The sequence below is a fragment of the Camelus bactrianus genome, chromosome 22 (genome assembly GCF_048773025.1).
Source record: "Camelus bactrianus isolate YW-2024 breed Bactrian camel chromosome 22, ASM4877302v1, whole genome shotgun sequence".
Classification (NCBI taxonomy): domain Eukaryota; kingdom Metazoa; phylum Chordata; class Mammalia; order Artiodactyla; family Camelidae; genus Camelus; species Camelus bactrianus.
In genome coordinates this window covers 21,564,247-21,581,975 of record NC_133560.1, presented here as the reverse complement: position 1 = coordinate 21,581,975, position 17,729 = coordinate 21,564,247, and the positions used below count along the sequence as shown (strand labels likewise).

General features: G+C 53.9%; 1 protein-coding gene across 5 annotated transcripts in view; it reads right to left on the bottom strand.

Annotated features, from left to right (window-relative positions):
- Nucleotides 1-17,009, bottom strand: part of CPAMD8 (C3 and PZP like alpha-2-macroglobulin domain containing 8) — a 76,114-nt gene extending 59,105 nt beyond the window's left edge. For 3 of the 5 annotated variants that reach the window (XR_012501623.1, XM_074350499.1, XM_074350500.1), the window contains exons 1-9: nucleotides 16,694-17,009; nucleotides 13,583-13,734; nucleotides 11,890-11,912; nucleotides 6,718-6,883; nucleotides 6,589-6,641; nucleotides 3,809-3,826; nucleotides 3,360-3,414; nucleotides 2,180-2,293; nucleotides 1,003-1,087 (exon numbers count right to left, since the gene is read on the bottom strand). Coding sequence is in view for 4 of the 5 variants with exons in the window: in XM_074350499.1 (XP_074206600.1) it covers nucleotides 1,003-1,087; nucleotides 2,180-2,293; nucleotides 3,360-3,414; nucleotides 3,809-3,826; nucleotides 6,589-6,641; nucleotides 6,718-6,883; nucleotides 11,890-11,912; nucleotides 13,583-13,734; nucleotides 16,694-16,941 (914 nt within the window). In the remaining variant the exon portion in view is untranslated. Of the gene's footprint in view, nucleotides 1-1,002; nucleotides 1,088-2,179; nucleotides 2,294-3,000; nucleotides 3,126-3,359; nucleotides 3,415-3,808; nucleotides 3,827-6,588; nucleotides 6,642-6,717; nucleotides 6,884-11,889; nucleotides 11,913-13,582; nucleotides 13,735-16,693 lie in introns of those variants that run through there. The other 2 variants (XM_010972108.3, XM_074350501.1) reach the window with 2 other exon arrangements.
- Between the last annotated feature and the right edge of the window lie 720 nt (nucleotides 17,010-17,729).

Here is a 17,729-nt window from a genome sequence, read left to right as displayed (position 1 = left end):
TGAAAAAGAACAGACTTATATGTGTGTGTGTGTGTGTATAACTGAATCGCTGTATTGAGCACCTGAAACTAACACAACATGATAAATCAACTATACTTCAATTTTTTTTTTAAAAAAGGAATCTTAAAAAGAAAGAAAGAAAAAGAGACCAAGGGTCAGAGAGGAACTCTGGATCCGAAACAGCAGGATATGTGAGACAACCACTGGGGCTGGCCACAGGATAGAGCAGGGCAGCACAAAGGATGGAGCAACTGTGGACACCAGGGAGGCCTGGAACTAAGTGCCCAGGGATTTCAACTTTGAACCAGGGATATGACTTCTCTGAGCCTCAGTTTCCTCACCCGGAGAATGGGACTAAAACCATGTTGGCGAAACTTAAATGTGTGTATGTCAGGCTTGATGCAGAGCGGACACCTCCTTACACCTGAGACACAGGAGCAAAATGGGAGACCACAGTGAATAAAACAATAATGGCTGGAATTTTGATAGTACTTTCTAGACTAACCCATGTGTGTATCCAGCACATCCTTGGATTTTAAAACACAGCTGGAGGAGACACCTGCTAGAGAACGTCTCCCCCAGAATCTGCGGCAGGTGGCAGAGCTGGAGGAGGGGAACTCGAGCCCCTTAGGGCTCTCCCAGGGGCCCCAGAAAGGGACAGCACCTCTTGGCACCCTCCGGTCGACCGTCATGTCGGGCTCAGTCAAGAGCCTGGTCATTAGGTGAGCAACTCCCTCAAGAAATCCCTCTCGGGTCAGCCCACTAACTGTGGGTGCAACCTGTGGCGGGAGTTGGGTGGAGCTGGGAGCCTGCCTGGAAGAGGCATGGCCTGGGGGTGTGTCCTAGGAGAGGGGCATGTCTTGGGGGGACATGTCCTAGGGAAGGGGCATAGCCTGGGAGGGGCATGTCCAGGGAGGGGCATCCCTGAGAGTGTGCCCTAGGGGAGGGGCATGCCCACGGAGGGTATGGAGGGCTCTCCCACAGTAGCCGCCTCTGTCTCACCTGGCCTGCACAGTGCCAGTCTCACATGTGTCCAGGTCCTGGATATACCGCGGTGGGTCAATAAGCAGCTCAAACTTTGGCAACACTGAAGGGAGAGAGCAGAGAAGAGGGAGGTGGGGTGACTTCCATCACTGGGGTGGCCTCAGAAGGTACCAGAGGTGTGGGAGGGAGGACCACAAAGTCAAGTCCAGGACCTCTGTGCTGCTGACACAATGAGAATCCACATCACCCTTTGCTGAGCACAGGCGGCTCTCTGGGGATTTTGCCCACCAGATCTGTTTCCTATCTTTGGGGGACCAGCACCCCGTTTTCCTCAGGGGGCCATGTCTCATCGTAGGCCACCTGCTTTGAGCGCAGCCAATTCCAGCCCATCCCAGGGGTGCACAAGTGGTCAGGTTCCTGGACCCTCTAGGGGCATTCTGAGGGTGCTGTGGCTGGAGGGGGTCACTCTCTGCTGTCCTGGGCGAGTCTAGCCATCTCGTCACCCTGCACAGCCCGGGATGGACACCAGGGAGCAGAATGGAGGAAACGTGAAGACCCTGGTCCTGAGCGCTTACAGCACGAGCCTATAAATCCCTTTCCTCTTGTCCGCTCAGTCTGCACCAGGCTTCCGGTGCTTGCAGCCCATAACCCTGACTTCTACGGCTTGTCCTTCCAGGGCCTTCCTCTTCAAAGAGGGAGAAACCCTTGACCCCATGAGGGAGAATTTCAGCACAGAAGCAGAGTACGTAGCTCTGGCCCAGGGTCACCCCCCAGCTCTTGTTACTTGAGCAATTTCCTTAACAGCTCTCTCAGCCTCAGTTTCCCCATCTGTAAAAGGAGATACTTCATCGGCTCAGGATGAGGATTAAAGAATAAAAAAATGACAGCCTTAAAAAGAAAGATCATTCTAACACTTGCTGCAACAGGGATGAATCTTGAAGACATTACACTCAGTGAAATAAGCTACTCACAAAAAGACAGAAGCTGTATGATTCTACTCATATAAGGTCATCTGTTTTATCACAATTTTTTTTTTAAGGACATGACAAAAGCCCAGCCCTCCACAAGGTGCCTGGCCCTACTGAGCCCTCAGTGAATAAGGTGTCTGTCATTTCCCCCCGTGTCATCCGTGTCATCACTGAGGCTGTGGTCTGCCTCTATCTGAAAATCTAGAACCTGAGATTCTCCGACTTACCATACTTCTGAACTTCGAAGGACTTGTTGTACACATGGCCTTGCATTTCGACAAAAATGAACCATTCTCCCAGTACCGGCTGGTCGGACAAGGGGAAGGTCATGTTGGTGATGCCTGGGTGAAGAAAGACGCCCCACTCATCCTGGGGCAGGTGCATGTGCAGAGAGCCCGGCATTGGGCGGTGAGGTCAGGGCAGAGGTGCCCCGGGGACCCTGTGCCTCCCCCTGCCCTGTGCAGCCTCTCGGGGAAGCCAGAGACCACAGGCTGGTGGGGGTCTGCGCAGAAGCAGCACTCCCGTAGGCTGAGGCGGGGAAGCTGGGAGAGACTGCACCTTGAGTTCCTGGGGGAGCCCTGAGGCCAAGGCCAGGTGCAGGTGGTGAGCTGGATGAGACAGGGAGACGGGCCACCCAGCTCATCCACTCTGCTCCCCAGCTAGTCATTCCTTCAGTGCTGGAGAATTGCACGAACCCTGATCCAGTTTGGCAGCCCTCCTCAGGGATCTCAGAATTGGGAAGAGGTAAGCGGACATGGGGAAGGATCAAGTCCAGGCCAGGGGACCCAGAGGCATGGGTGACACGGCACAATCCACCATGGCCCACGTATGGGCCAGAGACCCCCTACTTGGCCCCTGGTTCACAGAGGCATGCGGGGTCCAGGAGCCCCCAGGCAGGACTCAGGGTCTGTCATGTTTGTGCATTTCCCAGGTTGAGGGTGCACAGCTGTCCTCAGTCTCCCCAGATCGCCCCTATACCTCCCCTCTCATGGGGCTCCGCTTCCTTTAGGGCCAAAGCACAGAAGGATGTCAATTACACGGCCCTTACTGTCATAGAGATAGAAAAAAAGCCAGCTTCTCAGCCAAAGCAAAGCCTTCTGACTCCTCGCTGGAAAAGAAATGTCTCAGGCTGGGCGGAGGAGGAGGAAGTTCTGCAGTGGGAGGAAGGTCGGGGTGCCAACAAACAAAGTCCTGATATTCCAGAAAGGTCTTGAGTTACGGGAGAAGCCCCAGCTGGATCCTAGGCACAGAGAAACGTGGCAGAGAGTCCAAGGCTGCCGTGAAGGAGCTGCAGGTGCCCAGACAGCACGTGCAATTCTCCCAGGAAGTTTTTCGCATCTGCCACCCAAAGGTACAGCCCTCAAAGCGCAGAAGGAATTAGGAGAAAGGACTGGAAAAGAGACTTACCGCAGCACAAGGGCTCTAAATGTCTCCACTCCATCATCCGTGAGCCCCTGGGATCCTGCAGCGGGACAGACCCACCGTAAACTCAGGGCAGCCCATGTGTGCCCCACGTGCATGGGGACCTTCCAAGCCCTCTCTCTAGGGCAGACCCCAAAATCAGCTATTTATACAGAGCAAACGGAAGCTCAGGGCGTAGAAGGGACTTGTCTGAGGACAAGGGGACAGAGGGGCAGACCTGCCTCCTGGTTTAGGGAGCTGTGTGCAAATCTACAAAGAGATGGACAGACATGTGTTCGGTCTGTCCCAGGGTTCAACCCAGTCGCAGACTTGTAGGGCGAAGGGGCCAGCAGGGATTAACCCAGAGAGTGGGTGGTGGGCAAAGACAGACCAGATCTTGCAGACAGCAAGCTAACTATCCCCGAGCCAAGGCTGTGGAGGGGGAGGCCACTCACCAGGACGTAGGCTTCCAGCTGCAACAGAGACAGAGGTGGTCAGCAAACCTTCCCATGAGTCCTGAGCCCTCCATGCGCACTGACTGTTCATCCCTTGGGACAGGTGCTGTCAGAGGTTGAACAGCGTCCCCCTCCTCCACAAATTCATATGTTGACATCCTCACCCTCAGTGCCTCAGAATGTGACCGTATAGAAGGGTCTTTATAGCAGTGATTAGTTAAAATAACTAGGTCACTAGCGTAGGTCCCAATCCATCAGGACTGGTGTCATGAGAAAGAGAAATTTGGACACAGACTCACACAGAAGGAAGAAGACGGCCAGTGACAAGCCAAGGAGGGAGACCTGGAGCAGATCCTCTGCTCCTGGCTCATGTAAGGAACCAGCCCTGCCCAGACCTTGATCTTAGACCTCTGGCCTCCAGAACTGGGGGAGAATACATTTCTGTCCTTTAAATCAGCCAGCAAACTCATACAGTTGCCACTGACAATGAGGCTGGCTGAGTCCCACCTGGGGCCTCTGTGTTCCTTGCTCCCCATCACAGCCCTGCCCTCCCTTCCAGACTCCCCGGCACCCCAACTAAGGACAACTCCTCCAGGCAGACCACCCAGGTTGCCACCGCATTGTTTCGGCAGGTGGCGCACGCCAGGTTCCAGGAGGCCTGGAACGCACCTGTTCCTCCCCAAACTCCCAGCACCTGCCTAGAGCCTGGCTTCTACCCAGTGAACATCAACAAAGTGAAGTGAAGAGTCAACACTGATTCCGAGATGCAGAACTCTCCAGTGGAGTCTACTTTGCACAACTGTGCCTCCTGATCCCAGCATTGTGCCCTCACGCACGGCTAACCCTGTAAACATGGGATCCAACCCATCAGCTCAACGGTCCCTGTGCATCCAAGGGTGTCCATGCTGAGCCCAAAGGAAGCTCTGCACTTTAAATTCAGCATCCTGAGATTTAGCCTTCTTGGGCCCTCAACCAACCTCCAGAGGAAAATAAGCAGCTGCACATACAGATCCAGGTCCCTTTCCTCCCATCGTTTGCGTGAAGCCCTTTCTGGCAAAAATTGGACACTGGGCAGGGGGTGATGTCCAGTGACTGAGCCTCAACCCCCCCTCCCTGGGGAGGGCTGTGGGCAGGCAGCCCCCTCCAACATCCAGGCACCGTCCACTCAAAAACACACACATTCAGGACCTCAACACTGTCAGGGCCGTGGATCCCAGTATCCCACTCCTGGGGTCCAACTGAGCCTGAGGAAGGACAGGCCAGTGGAAAAGAAGGTTCGAGCATAAAGACAGTCAGGGCAGCATCCCTGACAATGGCCAAAACCTGGAAACAAGCAAACATCCACCAGGAGGGGGTGGCTGGGTACGAAGCATTCCTTGGACAGAAGGAAGATGGGCACCAAGGGGAGTTTGCAAGGATGCATCAAAAACACGGGCATTAAAATATGCAATGAAAAAGTAGCGCAGAAACTTGGGATGATAAAAGCGAGACAGTACCCATCGGAACTGTGCTCTAGGCTGGGACCCACCAGGGAACTTTGCAGGATTATTTTCCAGGATACGGGCCCTCTGGGGGTGGGGTCCGAGCCTGCTCTGCTCAGTCATGTTCCCCAAGTGCCAGAGCGTGCTCGTGTCTGGCACACGGTTAAGCACCGTACACGTGGCCCATCGCGGTTCCCTCAACTGAAGTCGTCCCAGACCACGCTCCCATCTTTGCTATGTACATGTATAGTTTACTTAAATCTCTTCCTTTACAGTCAACAACTTCTGAAAGCACCTCTTTGAAGCAGAATGCCAACTAATAAATACAGAAGAAGCCACAGAGTTGGAAAAATCACCACTTTGCAACCATCAGAGCAAGTTTTGATTCACGTAATTTTGGACTCATCTGTGGATGCTGAGAGTAGCAAATGAGCCCGTTGACTGGTAACAGGGTGCCCACAGTCTCGAGCGTCCCCCACAGATTACTCACTGATTACCAAGGGGAAACAATGACTTTTTGGGGAAGAAACAGGGAAGACTCCACCTGAACAGATCCTTGGGCCCCTTCCCCGAAGCTCCTGAATTAAAAATTCTGGGGAGACCCCAATAATCTGTGTGTGAACAAGCCCTGCAGGTGACTCTGCTGCCCCCTCCAGTTTAAGAACCACGGCTTCAGGTCAAGACTTGGCCAAGTATGGCCCTTGGGCTAAATCCAGCCCTCTGCCTGCTTGTGTAAATAAAGTTTTATTGGCACCTAGCCCAGCCTATTCATTCACGAATTGTCTGTAGCTGAGTAGTTTCAAGTTGCACCAGAATCCCTCTGGCCTGCAAGCCCGAATATATTTACTACCTGGACTTTGACAGGAAGTTTGCCGACCCCTGGACTCCATGAAGGGTCTACAGGAAGCTATCTGTACTGTTCCTCCAACTTTTCTGTACATTTGAAATTACTGCCAATTGAAGTAGTGATTATATAGTATCTTTCTAATAAACATTAAATAAATGCAAGGCTATTAGGATTTCAAATCAGGGGCCATGGCGGGGCACGGAGGGGTGCTGACCACTGGCAGGGGCCACTGGTACCCCTTGTGGAAGCACAACCACTCTTGCCTTTCTCTGTCACAAAGATGCCCCCCAACCTGGGTCCCCCCCAGGGAACATGGAGCCCCAGAAAGAAACTAGGAATAAAAGTAGAAATTGGAAGAGGCAGGGGAGAGAGGCCAGTTTCTGATGGTGGCCCTGGCCAGGCAGACCCAGGTGTGTGAGTTTCAGGCACCCAGTTTTAGAAGCTGATCTCACCTTCTCGTTGATGGGCCTCAGGTCTGGGGTGACGGTGAGGATGCTGATTAGCACTGGAAGAAAGGAGAGAGGCGTGTGGCAGCTCCAGGCCGTGACTGGCCCTCCCCCCGGCCCGCACCGGCCGCCCACCTCGGTGCTGGGGCCTGTACACCGGCTTGTCAGTCTGGATGAACACAGAGGCGCCCCGACTGTCCACGGTCACCGAAGTCTGGTTGTGGAAGAGGGGGCCCTCCTCCGCCCGCAGGCCGTGGCCCCACACCTTCAGGAGTGCCTGGCCCCGGAGGCCGGTAGGCACCTGCAGGCAGAGCACAGAGCTTTGGGAAGCAGGTGTCACCCTGGAAGGGACCCAGGGGGTGTGAAGGCAGCATGGAGGTCGAGGACAGGGGTGCACACCTGGGGGCGACTGCGTCCCCCCACCAGGGGATACTTGGCAGTTTCTGGAAATGTTTTACGGTGTTATGGCTGCAGGGAGCAAGTGCTCCCAGCATCTGGTGGGTGGAGACCAGAGATGATGTTCAACACCTTGAGAGGCACAGGGCAGCCCCACAGCAAAGAATGATCTGGCCCCAAGTGTCAGCAACACCGAGACAGAGAAACCTGGTCTAGCCTAACATGACAGAGCCTGACACTGCAAGCTTGCAAAGATGTTCTCACCACTGCAGAGCTACGAGAACCATCTCCCGTCTTACCCAAATGCAGCCACAGCTGGGGAGCTGGCAGCGATGGAGACCCCAGCTCCTTCACATACATACAGACATATGAGTACGTGCATGTGTGTATACATCATACATAGATATACATGCCTCTGTGCTTTGTCCCCCTGTAAACACTGCATACACATTACACAATCCCACTTCTACAAAATGTCCAGAGCAGGCAAATCCTTAGAGACAGAAAGCAGGTTAGTGGTTGTGAGGGGCTGGAGGGGGATGGAGCATGGGGAGTGACCACTCACCGGGATGGGGTGATGAAAATATTCTGGAACTAAATAAGGGTAGTGGTTGCATAACATGGTGAAAGTACTAAACGCCACTGAATTGTCCACTTTAAAAATAGTTAAAGTAGTAAATTTTTTTTTTTTTTTGCCACAGAGATGGAAAAAAACCAAAAAGAAACCCCACTGCAGTCTTAAGGATTCTCCCCAGAGTTCAGATGCTTCTAGGGCAAAGTTTCTGACATTCAGGAGATGGAAGCTCCCCTATATAATACCACCTTATTAGTTTTTCTTTTTTGAGGGGGGAGGGGGGCGACTAGCTTTATTTTATTTTATTTAATTTTTGATAGAGGTACTAGGAATCGAACCCAGGACCCTGTGCATTCTAAGCATGCTAAGCATGTGCTCTACCACTGAGCTATAACTTCCCCTCCTTTATTTATTTATTTTTTTTAGGTGGTGAGCAGAACATCCGTGTGTGAGTCATAACCTACAGCAGCTCCTTTTGGGATTAAAGCAGACAAAACTCATAGCTCCCCAGATGTGAACACCTGCCACCAATGTGATGCTCGAGGTCATCCCTGGAAGCCTGGCAGGTGGACATTATGTGGTCGACAGTTCACATGGGAGCTACATGTGCCCCCAGCTCCTAAGACCATCCAAATGTGGGGTGTTCCTCTTCCAGTCGTCTGTCAGCATCCACCCATGCAGTTCCCCAAGAGGTGAAAAGGCCCTGGTCACCATCACAGTGAACAACCATGCTAAGTGTTCTGCTGACTTATCTGACCCGTCCTCACACCCACGTGCCCATTTTATGGATGAGGTTGGGGTGTGCCTGGACCCTCCATCCCTGTAGCGCCTCTCTCTGGTTGTCTCCTCCTGTCTGCTCTGAATAACATCAGAGAGACCCTGCCTGCCCCCTGCCACCTTCAGGATGGGACTTCTCAGGCCTGTGGGGTCCCTCCTAACTACAGTTAACCTTCAGGACCAACCGGAGGATAAACCCCTTACTCTGATAAAAAAAAAAAAAAAAATCCTTATCTGCCCCTATTTTTGGAAACCTCTCAGCATCGGCCAAAGGCCTTCATTCAAGGAGGAAAAAGTCTCAGGCCACTGAGAGGAAAGGGGCATGGGCAGGTAGGAGGGAGCTGGCGGGGGCCATGGGGGCCGTGTTCTGGGGGGCAGGGTGCTGGGGGACAAGAGGCTGCCCCTGAGAACCGGAAGGATCAGATGTGACCTTTGGGAACATGAAGTGACTTGCCCCAGGTCTGAAAAGCGGCGAAGCCGCCATTTCTAATCAAGTCTCCTTAGTGCAAAGTGGCAGTCCTACCCGGTCCTGCACCTGCCAGCTCCTACAGGTCTTTCCGGAATGTTCTAGCCTGAGCTGATCCCACCCCTACCCCCGATCACAGTGATTCATGTTCACTCCATTAGCACCAGTGACAGCCAAGGGCTCGGGGACCAAGATCCCTTGGGGAGATGACCCAGCAAAGTTGGCGTCTCTGGGAGCTCAGAGCAAAAGGTTGGGTGGGGGGGCCCAGCTAAAGCAAGAGGCTCCCTGGGGCCAGCTGCCCTCTGGGAAAGGCCGTGTGGTGGGGCCAGTGCCACCACAGGCCTGTCCACCACCCAGATGAACGCTCAGCACCCAGCCCCTCCAGGCCAGGAAGGCCCCTGGGGCTCTGGGTGTGGGTCCCAGACTACTGGACTCCGTGGGCATCCAAGTATACCCGAGAGAGGAGCCACCAGACTCACGGGACCTTCTGAGCTTCCAACACATTATTGTGCAGGTGGGTGATTGTGACCTTAAAGGCATGGTCTGCAACAGACACCCATGGATGGTGGGAATGGTATGATTTCTCTCAGAAATAGAGACCACCCAAAGCAGAGGAATTCAGGTGAGGGCTGACCCCACACCCTGGAACTCTCCCTCCCATCACTTATGATGGCTCCTGGCTGACTCCACTCCAGGCCACTGGCTGTCTCTTGTTGCCACTTTCCTATCACAGGAATTTTGCACTGGCTGTTCCCTCTGCCTAGAATGCCCTTCCGCCAGATCCCTGCATGTCTATTCCTCCTGGTTTCAGCTCAGAGGGGGCCCTCCTGCTGTATAAAATGTGGCTCTACCTGCCCTCCTCAGCACTCGCTTTCTCCAACATATTTTAAAATAAAATAGAACACTTACTACTCTCTGAGGGGATCATATTCACATAATCGGGGGTTTATGGTCTGACCCACCCTTTGCCTGTCACCAGTAAGGCTGGTGGCTGAGAGCAGGGAACGTGTATGACTTCGTGCTTGGGACTTAATAGATGCTCAAGACATTTGTTACCAAGATGCACAGGTAAGTCTGAAAAAAATCTGAATAAAACAAACCCTGCGAGGTTTTAGTTAGGCTTTCTTGAAAGTCCCACCATGGGCCTCTACCCACCATCTTCGCTGCAGAGATAATAAGGGTGAGGCACAGACTAGACGTGGACCACCCGTGGCAGCCAACACTGGGTCCCCACGGCACGGGCCTCCAGAATGTGTACTCAGAAGTGCTCAGGTCCCCAAGGCAGGTAGGTCTGGGGAGTCAGGGGGAGGCAATGGGTTGGTGGGGGGGGGGGGTCCGACATCCACAAGAGCAGCTTCTCGTCTGATGCCCACACCATGGTTCCACAAGCAGTTTCTCAACCTTGGCACGACTGATGTTAAACAGACTGGATCATCCTTTGCAGTGGTGGGGGAGGGGGGCGTCCTGTCACTGCAGGGTGCTGAGCAGCATCCCTGGCCTCCACCCACCAGATGCCAGTGGCACCCTCACCCCCAATCACAGCAATCAGAAATGTCTCCAGATCCTGCCAGTGGCCCCTGGGGGCGGGGGGTAGAATCCCTCCCCACCCCACCCCCAGCACTGAGATAGGCTTAACCAGAGCTATTCTAAACGCTGAGGATCCCAAGACCCTTTACAGAATCTCTAGTCTAGTGTTAAGATCCCCTGACCCCTCTCCCAGAGTTATACGGCCCCTCATTGGTTTCTTACACAAATTCACAGCATCTATCCTGTAGAGAGTTCCCCCTCATGTGCCGTGGCCCCAGATAGAGCATAATCTTAACTCCTGTCTGGGGCAGCCCTGCTTTCTGAGTCACAAGAAAAGAGACTTGTTCATAGGAAGCCGGCAAGGGTGTCTCTAGCCTGTTTACCCCGGGTTTCCCAACTGTTGACATCTGGAGCTGGATGGGGAGGGGCCGTCCTGTGCACTGTAGGTGCATCTCTGGTTTCCATCCACCAGAAGCCAGTAGCAACCCCCACCCCCACCCTCCCAAGTTATGACAAACAAAAATGTCTCCAGACACAGTAAAAACCACCTCTGGGAGGGAGTTCCAGAGAAAGAATTCTAACATTGACAAGAGGGCAGGAAGACCGCCACCCTACAGCAATTAGCCACTAATGAAACATCCCATTTGGTGGAAGAGGAACCGCCTCAGACTTCAGTCTGATTACCAGGGTAGGACACATTATAATTTTAAATGATTGTCCATTTAGCCCATCATTGCAGGGACTCCTTTGCGCATCTGGTAAACGTTAAGGACTAGCTAACCCAGAAAATACAGACAATTTAAGGGCTTACGACCGCCTTGAAATCCAAGGATTCCAGTTTAAAAACCCATGTCATAGAATTACCTACATGCAGTCTGGGATGTAAAATAATTTTCAAGTAATAATATTCAATGCCAACGAGGCTGTGGGAAATTTGGTTTCTAATGGACAGCCGGTGGTGCCATGCTGTGTCTTCTACGACAAAACAGGACCCAGCAAGAGGATTGGATCCTGACCTGGTAGTTCCTCTTTCAGGGTGTTCAGCCTGAGGCAGGTATCCAGAATGCTAATACAGCTTTACGCACAAAGATGCTGTCAACTTTTGGATTACATTATCAAAACCCTGAAAACAAAAATCTAATTGTGTACAAGTGATGTGTGTGTGGTGGGGTGGGAGGGTTGTTAGTAAATTTGTATATAAAAAAGATGCAGTAGGATGCTTCTTACAATAAGATGCAAATTACAATATAGAGACTTGGACACATGGAAGTATATTTATGCAATGTGTTACGAGAAAATCCCAGGAAAGACCACAATATACTCATTAATTGCAACTAAGAAAGAAAATGTCTTTATGCAGACAAGGATTTATGGGAAACATGAAAAAGTGAAAATTATGAGCGATGAGATTATGGGTGAGTTTTCCCCTTTTCTAAAGTTTTTCTTCATTTTTTTTACATCACCATTATTGATTTTTCTCGCAACACATGCAACTTCTCTTGTTCCATTCCAATTCAATTCTTTACTTCCAAGGTAGAGTTTCTGATTTTAAAAATTCATAGCTTACCTTGAGTTTAATTGTCCCTTTATCTAAAAAATGAAAACAAAACAAGAACAGTTAAATTAGGAGCTGTGTTTTCCTGCCTCCATGAGCTGCAGCCTTACTAATTGGGGCTTTCTTAAGCCAGAAGGATTTTCTGTGGACAAACACACACCCTAGGTCGTGCTGGTCTGGCCTGGGCTGGGTTGGGATTGGCAGAAGTGAGAGGTTTCCTCCAAGCTGGCCAGGACTGAAGACCAGAGAGGATGGACAAAGCCGAGCTATTCAGGGGAAAGTTGGCCAGCCTGCATACTTAATTCACTTCACCCCTGGCCCCTGTCCAAGGTAAGCTGTGAGGGGAGCAAAGAGAAAACTCCGGGGGTGAAGAACAAGGAGGAGGGTGGAGAGAAAGAAGAGGAGACTGAGGTCCCCAGTGGACCTCACTCCAGTGGATCTAACTCGTCTCCCATCAACCTTTTAGTCTACCCAAACTGAGTCATTTGTTGTTCTGACACCTGTCCGGGCTCTTTGGCCTCCAGGACTTGATTACGAATCCACTATTTTTGCCTCCCTGTGTCTATTCCCCATTTCCTGCTAACATAAGCCAATTTCCTTGGAGGAGCCACCTGCCCAGCTCCCAATTCATGAGTCTTGGTGGGGCTCTGCTCATCTCTCTTGGGACTCCGTGCAGACCTACACAGACCTTGCCCCTAGCCTTAGTGATTGGGTCAGAGTCAAGCACGTGATCCAAAATGGGCCAATCAGCACAGGCCTTCCCCTTGGTTACAGGGATTGGTTCAGGGTTGAGCACATGCCCCAACCGGGGCCAATCAGAAGGAATCCTGGAACTTTCCCCAGAGGTCCCACAACTGCGACTCCCTCAGAGCTTTGAGGAGACAGAGGCCCACCCAGAAGTGGAGCTGGGAGACTCGGCCAGTTATGCCAGTCGAGTCTTCTAATTATGAGAGCCCATAAACTCTCTGTTGCTGAAGCCAAACTGATTTGGGTTTCAGGACTGGCCCGGGGAGTCGAGACTGCCTACACTCCTCCTGTACCTAAGTCGTTCTAGTTTCCCTTCAAGCTGGTCTCACCGACGTATCCCCAGGGGACAACGGCTGCCTTGTAAGCCTTGAAGGCCTGACATCTTCTCTCGGCACCTCTTGTGGCCACACCACACTCTGCACGAAGCATGATTTACCTGCCCTGCTAGATTACAGGCCCTGAGGCAGGGGCCTGCTCTTGGCACTTTTGTCCAGGAGGCCAGCGCTGTTGTTATCTGAAGTTTACGGAGGGGATGGGGAGAGGCTGGCTCAGCGCCTGACCTCAACTCAGTGGCAGGCTGGCGGTGAGCCCAGATCTGGGTCTAACACCACAGGAGTGCTAGAAGCTCAACGAAAGGTCTGGGAAGGTCACAAGATTCCCTCTGGGCCCCCTTCCCACCTCCAGCCAAAGCTGATGTGAAAGGGTGCCCAGATCTGCGCCCACTGAACCTGAGCTGCTAACAGTGCACTCTGATTTCCTAGACTGGGCAGGTGGCTGTCCCTCCTGGGCCTTACTCTCTCCACCAACAAAGTGGGGAGAATGCAACCCGCCCTCTGACCCCTGCCAAGGTTCTGGATGTTGGGTGGGGAGGAAGCAAAGCAATTCCAACACTGCCTGAGCCTTAAAAACCACTTTGCAAAGGGAGAGGAAGCCCTGGTCAGGCACCCCAGGGACCTACCCAGGATGGCTCCCTGGGTCTGCGCCACCGCCTCGCCCTGGGCCACCAGCTGAGCCTGGACCATGACTTCCCTTGGGGAGTTAAAGATGGTCACACTGATGACTTCCTCCACTCCTGAGCGGAAGACAGAGGGTGCGGCGATCAAATAGCCCCTGCAAGAGAGGAGAACCACAGTGAAGGCCAAAGGCTGTCTGACCCACCCCTAGCCTCACTATCACCTGGCTGAATCAGGGTGCACCCTGGGTGGACTCCCACCTATGCCCAATCACACTGACAGCACTGCCACTTTGTGTGTCCTTGAGGCTGTTTACCTCGGAAGACCCCCATAAGAATCTGGCTTCTCTGGATCTACCCAACACCAAACCCCACTTCGATCTCTGTATTATGGCCTCTGGTCTCTTTTCTCAGCTCCTTCTGCCACGGGACCTTTGCACATGCCACACCCACAAACTAAAACACTCCCCTGTAGGCTGAGTAACTGATAGGATCCCCCTTCATCCTCAAAGACACCCTGTGAGAAAGGCTAACATCTCTCACTTATGAGTCAGAAAGGAAGCCCCAAAAAAGCCAAGTCATGTGTCTGAGTCAGTAAGAGACTAGGATATAAACCCAGGCAGCTAGACTCTGGAACCCAGTAGAAAGAAGCAAGGAGCTTCCTGCAGTATTAATTTTAAGACCAAGACCCTGAAAACAAACTAAATGGCTTGAAACAGGAAAAGCACCACGTACAATGGAATCAAAACAGCCCACTCTTTCTGAAAATCCTCAGCTTGACTGTGAAGACATTTCTGAAAGAGTGGTGTCATTATCCCACTTTCCAGGTGGGAAAGCTGACCTTGCAAAGGGAGAAGAAACATGCACCAGATGACACAACTAGGTATGAGAGGGCCCCGGGGTCCCCTTAAGGTACCTAACCTGGAGGCCTAGGTCCTCCCCACCTGACTTGCCTCCTGTTATTCTGCAGCCTCCAGTGGAAAATCACAAAGGTTCATCCAGAACCACGTGACCTGCTCACAATGCAATGGCAGATGCCCAGGGCCTGGCAGAAAAGGCAGCATGATTCCAACGGTGCAGAACTACAGGCCCCAGAAGGGAACAGGAGAAAGGGAAAACATGTGGGGACACCCATGCTTCATACATGATGTGCAGCACCAGCTCCAGCACTGATCAGAGGGGGCAACGCCCCTAGGGTCCTCCGTGCAGTGTCTAGCCTCAGCAGTGCACAGGGCGTGCAATGATCCTGGGTACGTAACTGTACTGTCCGGAGCACGCAACCACCCCAGGCACATGTTATGCACTATCTGACTCCAACGCTGCCCTGCACGGGCAATGACCCCAAGTTCCCGTGTGTCCTGTCCCACCACAGCACTGAAATATGGCCACCTTCAGGACAGAATCTTTCCATCTGGCTCCCAGCTGACCCTTAGGGCCTCCCACATAGCACCTGCTGAGCGTGGAAGAACATTTGGAGGAAATACACTAAACTGGTTTGCCTTTTCCTTGGGCACTTTTAAAGCCCTTAACAGAACCGAGTCAGTGCGTCCACCCAAAGGCCCAGAGAACCTGACGGGACCAAATTAACTTTCCTTGCAGCTCAGGAACTGCAGCCGCTGGAGCGCTCACCAGCCGATCACTGTCTACCTGATGCACCCCCTGGCATCTGGGCTGACACTGGCTTCTCCTTTGGTCTTGGGAGGTCCCATCCTGGGAAAGATGGTGTTTGGTAAAGTGTAGGCAGTATTGGTCTTAAAACAGTATGCAAAAGCCACGGGACTTTCTGGCACCAGGGAGTCCTCACATAAAAACCACATGGATCAGAGAAGTGGGTATGCAGGGCTATTCCTAAAACAGGATCCTACAGGCTGGTGGGCCACAGCTCTGGCTTAGAGGCCAGCTAATCTGGAACCCTGGGTTGATCATTGTGTGTCTCCCATCACTGGGGATTCTATTTCACTCAACAGTAGGTAAGATCCCAGGGCAACTTTAGTCAGAGACAAACATTCCTGAGAACTGCTTAAAACACTGCAACACAGGGACTCTGAACTTGGTCCTTATCAGGCATGGTCTCTCACTGCAGGCAGGATCATGCTTTGTGGTAAGGGGCCATCCTGGGCATGGCAGGATGTTTAACAGCATCCCTGACCTCCACCCAGTAGATTCCAGCAGCATTGCCTCCCTCTAGACATGACAACCAAAAATGCCTCCAAACGTTGCTGAATGACCCCAGGGAGACAAAAATCGCCCCTTGGCTTAGAACTGCTATTCTAACAGAATGCCAGCTTGGAAAGCATCAGGACAAAAATTGGCCATTTCAGTTTCACAAGGTCCAGGGAGGTAAATCCCATGGCTGGAATGGCAGCATGGTGTCCCAACTTTTCAAACTGCAATCCAAAGGAGCAGCGCTGGAGATGCCTCCGCCCACCTAGTCTTACTGCTGACCTGCTTTCTGGGAACTCCTATACAAGGGCTGCTTGAACAAGGCTCATATCGGCGGGGTTGGACCCAGCGGCTAAGCTGGGGAAGCCGGAGGCAGGGCTCCTGAGCCCCACAACCCCGAAGGGCTCACCCAAACTTGGCAGGTCTGGGAGTATTCCCTAGGAAGCCAACTCATGGGAAATTCTCCTTAGCAGCCAGTTAATTCACCTCCTCGCTGTGTCGACCCACCAGAAGCTGTGTAAGCAAACTTCAAGAAAAATGTGTAAGCAAAACAAGCATTCCCTCCCCCCTCCCCCCATCACCACCACGCCCTCTCAAGTTAAACGGAACGGTAGGTCTCTCCTTTCAGTTCTCAGCCAAGACACGCACCTCTTACCTTCATGCCACGGACAACTAGAAATTGCCACCCAAGAAGACAGCCTTGGGCGAGGCGGGGTGGGGTGGCCCCGCAGCCTTAGCGCTGAGGAGTCCCTGCACCTCAACGGGCCACTTCTGAAGCCTCAGGATTCCCCCTTCCCAGTCTGACCCACGGGGATTGCGGGGTCAAGGCTCTAGCGCCGCCCAGCTCGGAGGCTGTGTGGCCTTGGACAGGTCGTTGAATCTCTCTGAGTCAGTCCCCGCGACCCCCACCCCGCGGAGGCAGCCAGCCTCTTCGGTCGCCCCGGGGCTACTCACGGGGCCTGGGGCTGCGCAGCGCGCACGCCGTCCCGCGGCGACAGCAGCAGCAGCAGCAGCAGCAGCAGCAGGAGCCGGAGCAGCGGCCCGAGCAGGGCGCCCCACATTTTCCGGCTCTGGTGGGGCGCCGCGCCCCGGGAGGGGGCCGGGCCGGGGCCAAGCCAGGGCCGGGGTCCGAGCGCGGCCGTCGCCACTGCGCCGCCGGGGGCCCTTTGTTCGCAGCCCCCGCGCCGTGAGCCCGGCGCCATGCGCCCCGCTCCGCGCCCGGCCAGGCTGGGGCAGCCGGGGAGCAGCCCCCTCCCCGGACCCGCCTTGTCCCCGGGCCCGCCCCCGCCCGAACCCGCCCCGCTCACCCACTCCCGGCCGCGCCCTCCCCGGCCTCCTGCCCCGCCCCCTCTGCGGACCCTGCCCCGCCCCCGCTCCCTTCCCTGGACTCATTCCCTCCGCGGACTCTCCTCCACTCCCTCCTGGGACCCGCCCCGCCTTCTGCCTGGACGCATCCCGGGACCCGGCCCATCCCCCTCCGCCTTCTCCGACACAACCTGTACCCCTCTTCACCCCCACAATCTGACCCAGCGCTCTCTCTGAACCCGCCTCCTCCCTGGACTGCCCCCCTCCAACCGCCCTGCTTGGCCGCCTCCCCTCGCACTCCCTCCCTTCATGGACCAGCCCCGCCCGCCCCACCCTGGGCCGCGCTGTGTCTCCGGGCCGTCTTCACCCCACACCCGGCAGGGCGCCCCCGTCCCCACAACCGCTGCCCCAGCCTGGACCCAGCAACCTATACAGTGCACGTGGTTTGAGGAGCTGAGCCCTTTGGGGAAAATGAGGCTGGCCAGGAGGCGAAACTTCCACACCCGCAGCTGCTCCCAGGCGCCTGACTGCCAGTCCTCACTTCCCTCTCCCTACCCTCGCCATCCACAGATCCCCTAGGCCAGGCCCCTCCATCTCTGAGCCTCCCTTTACCCTCTGGCAAATAGCAAGGGAGAGCTAGCTCCCTTCCTTCTCTGAGAGAGGGGTGCCTCCTCCTGCCCCTCCC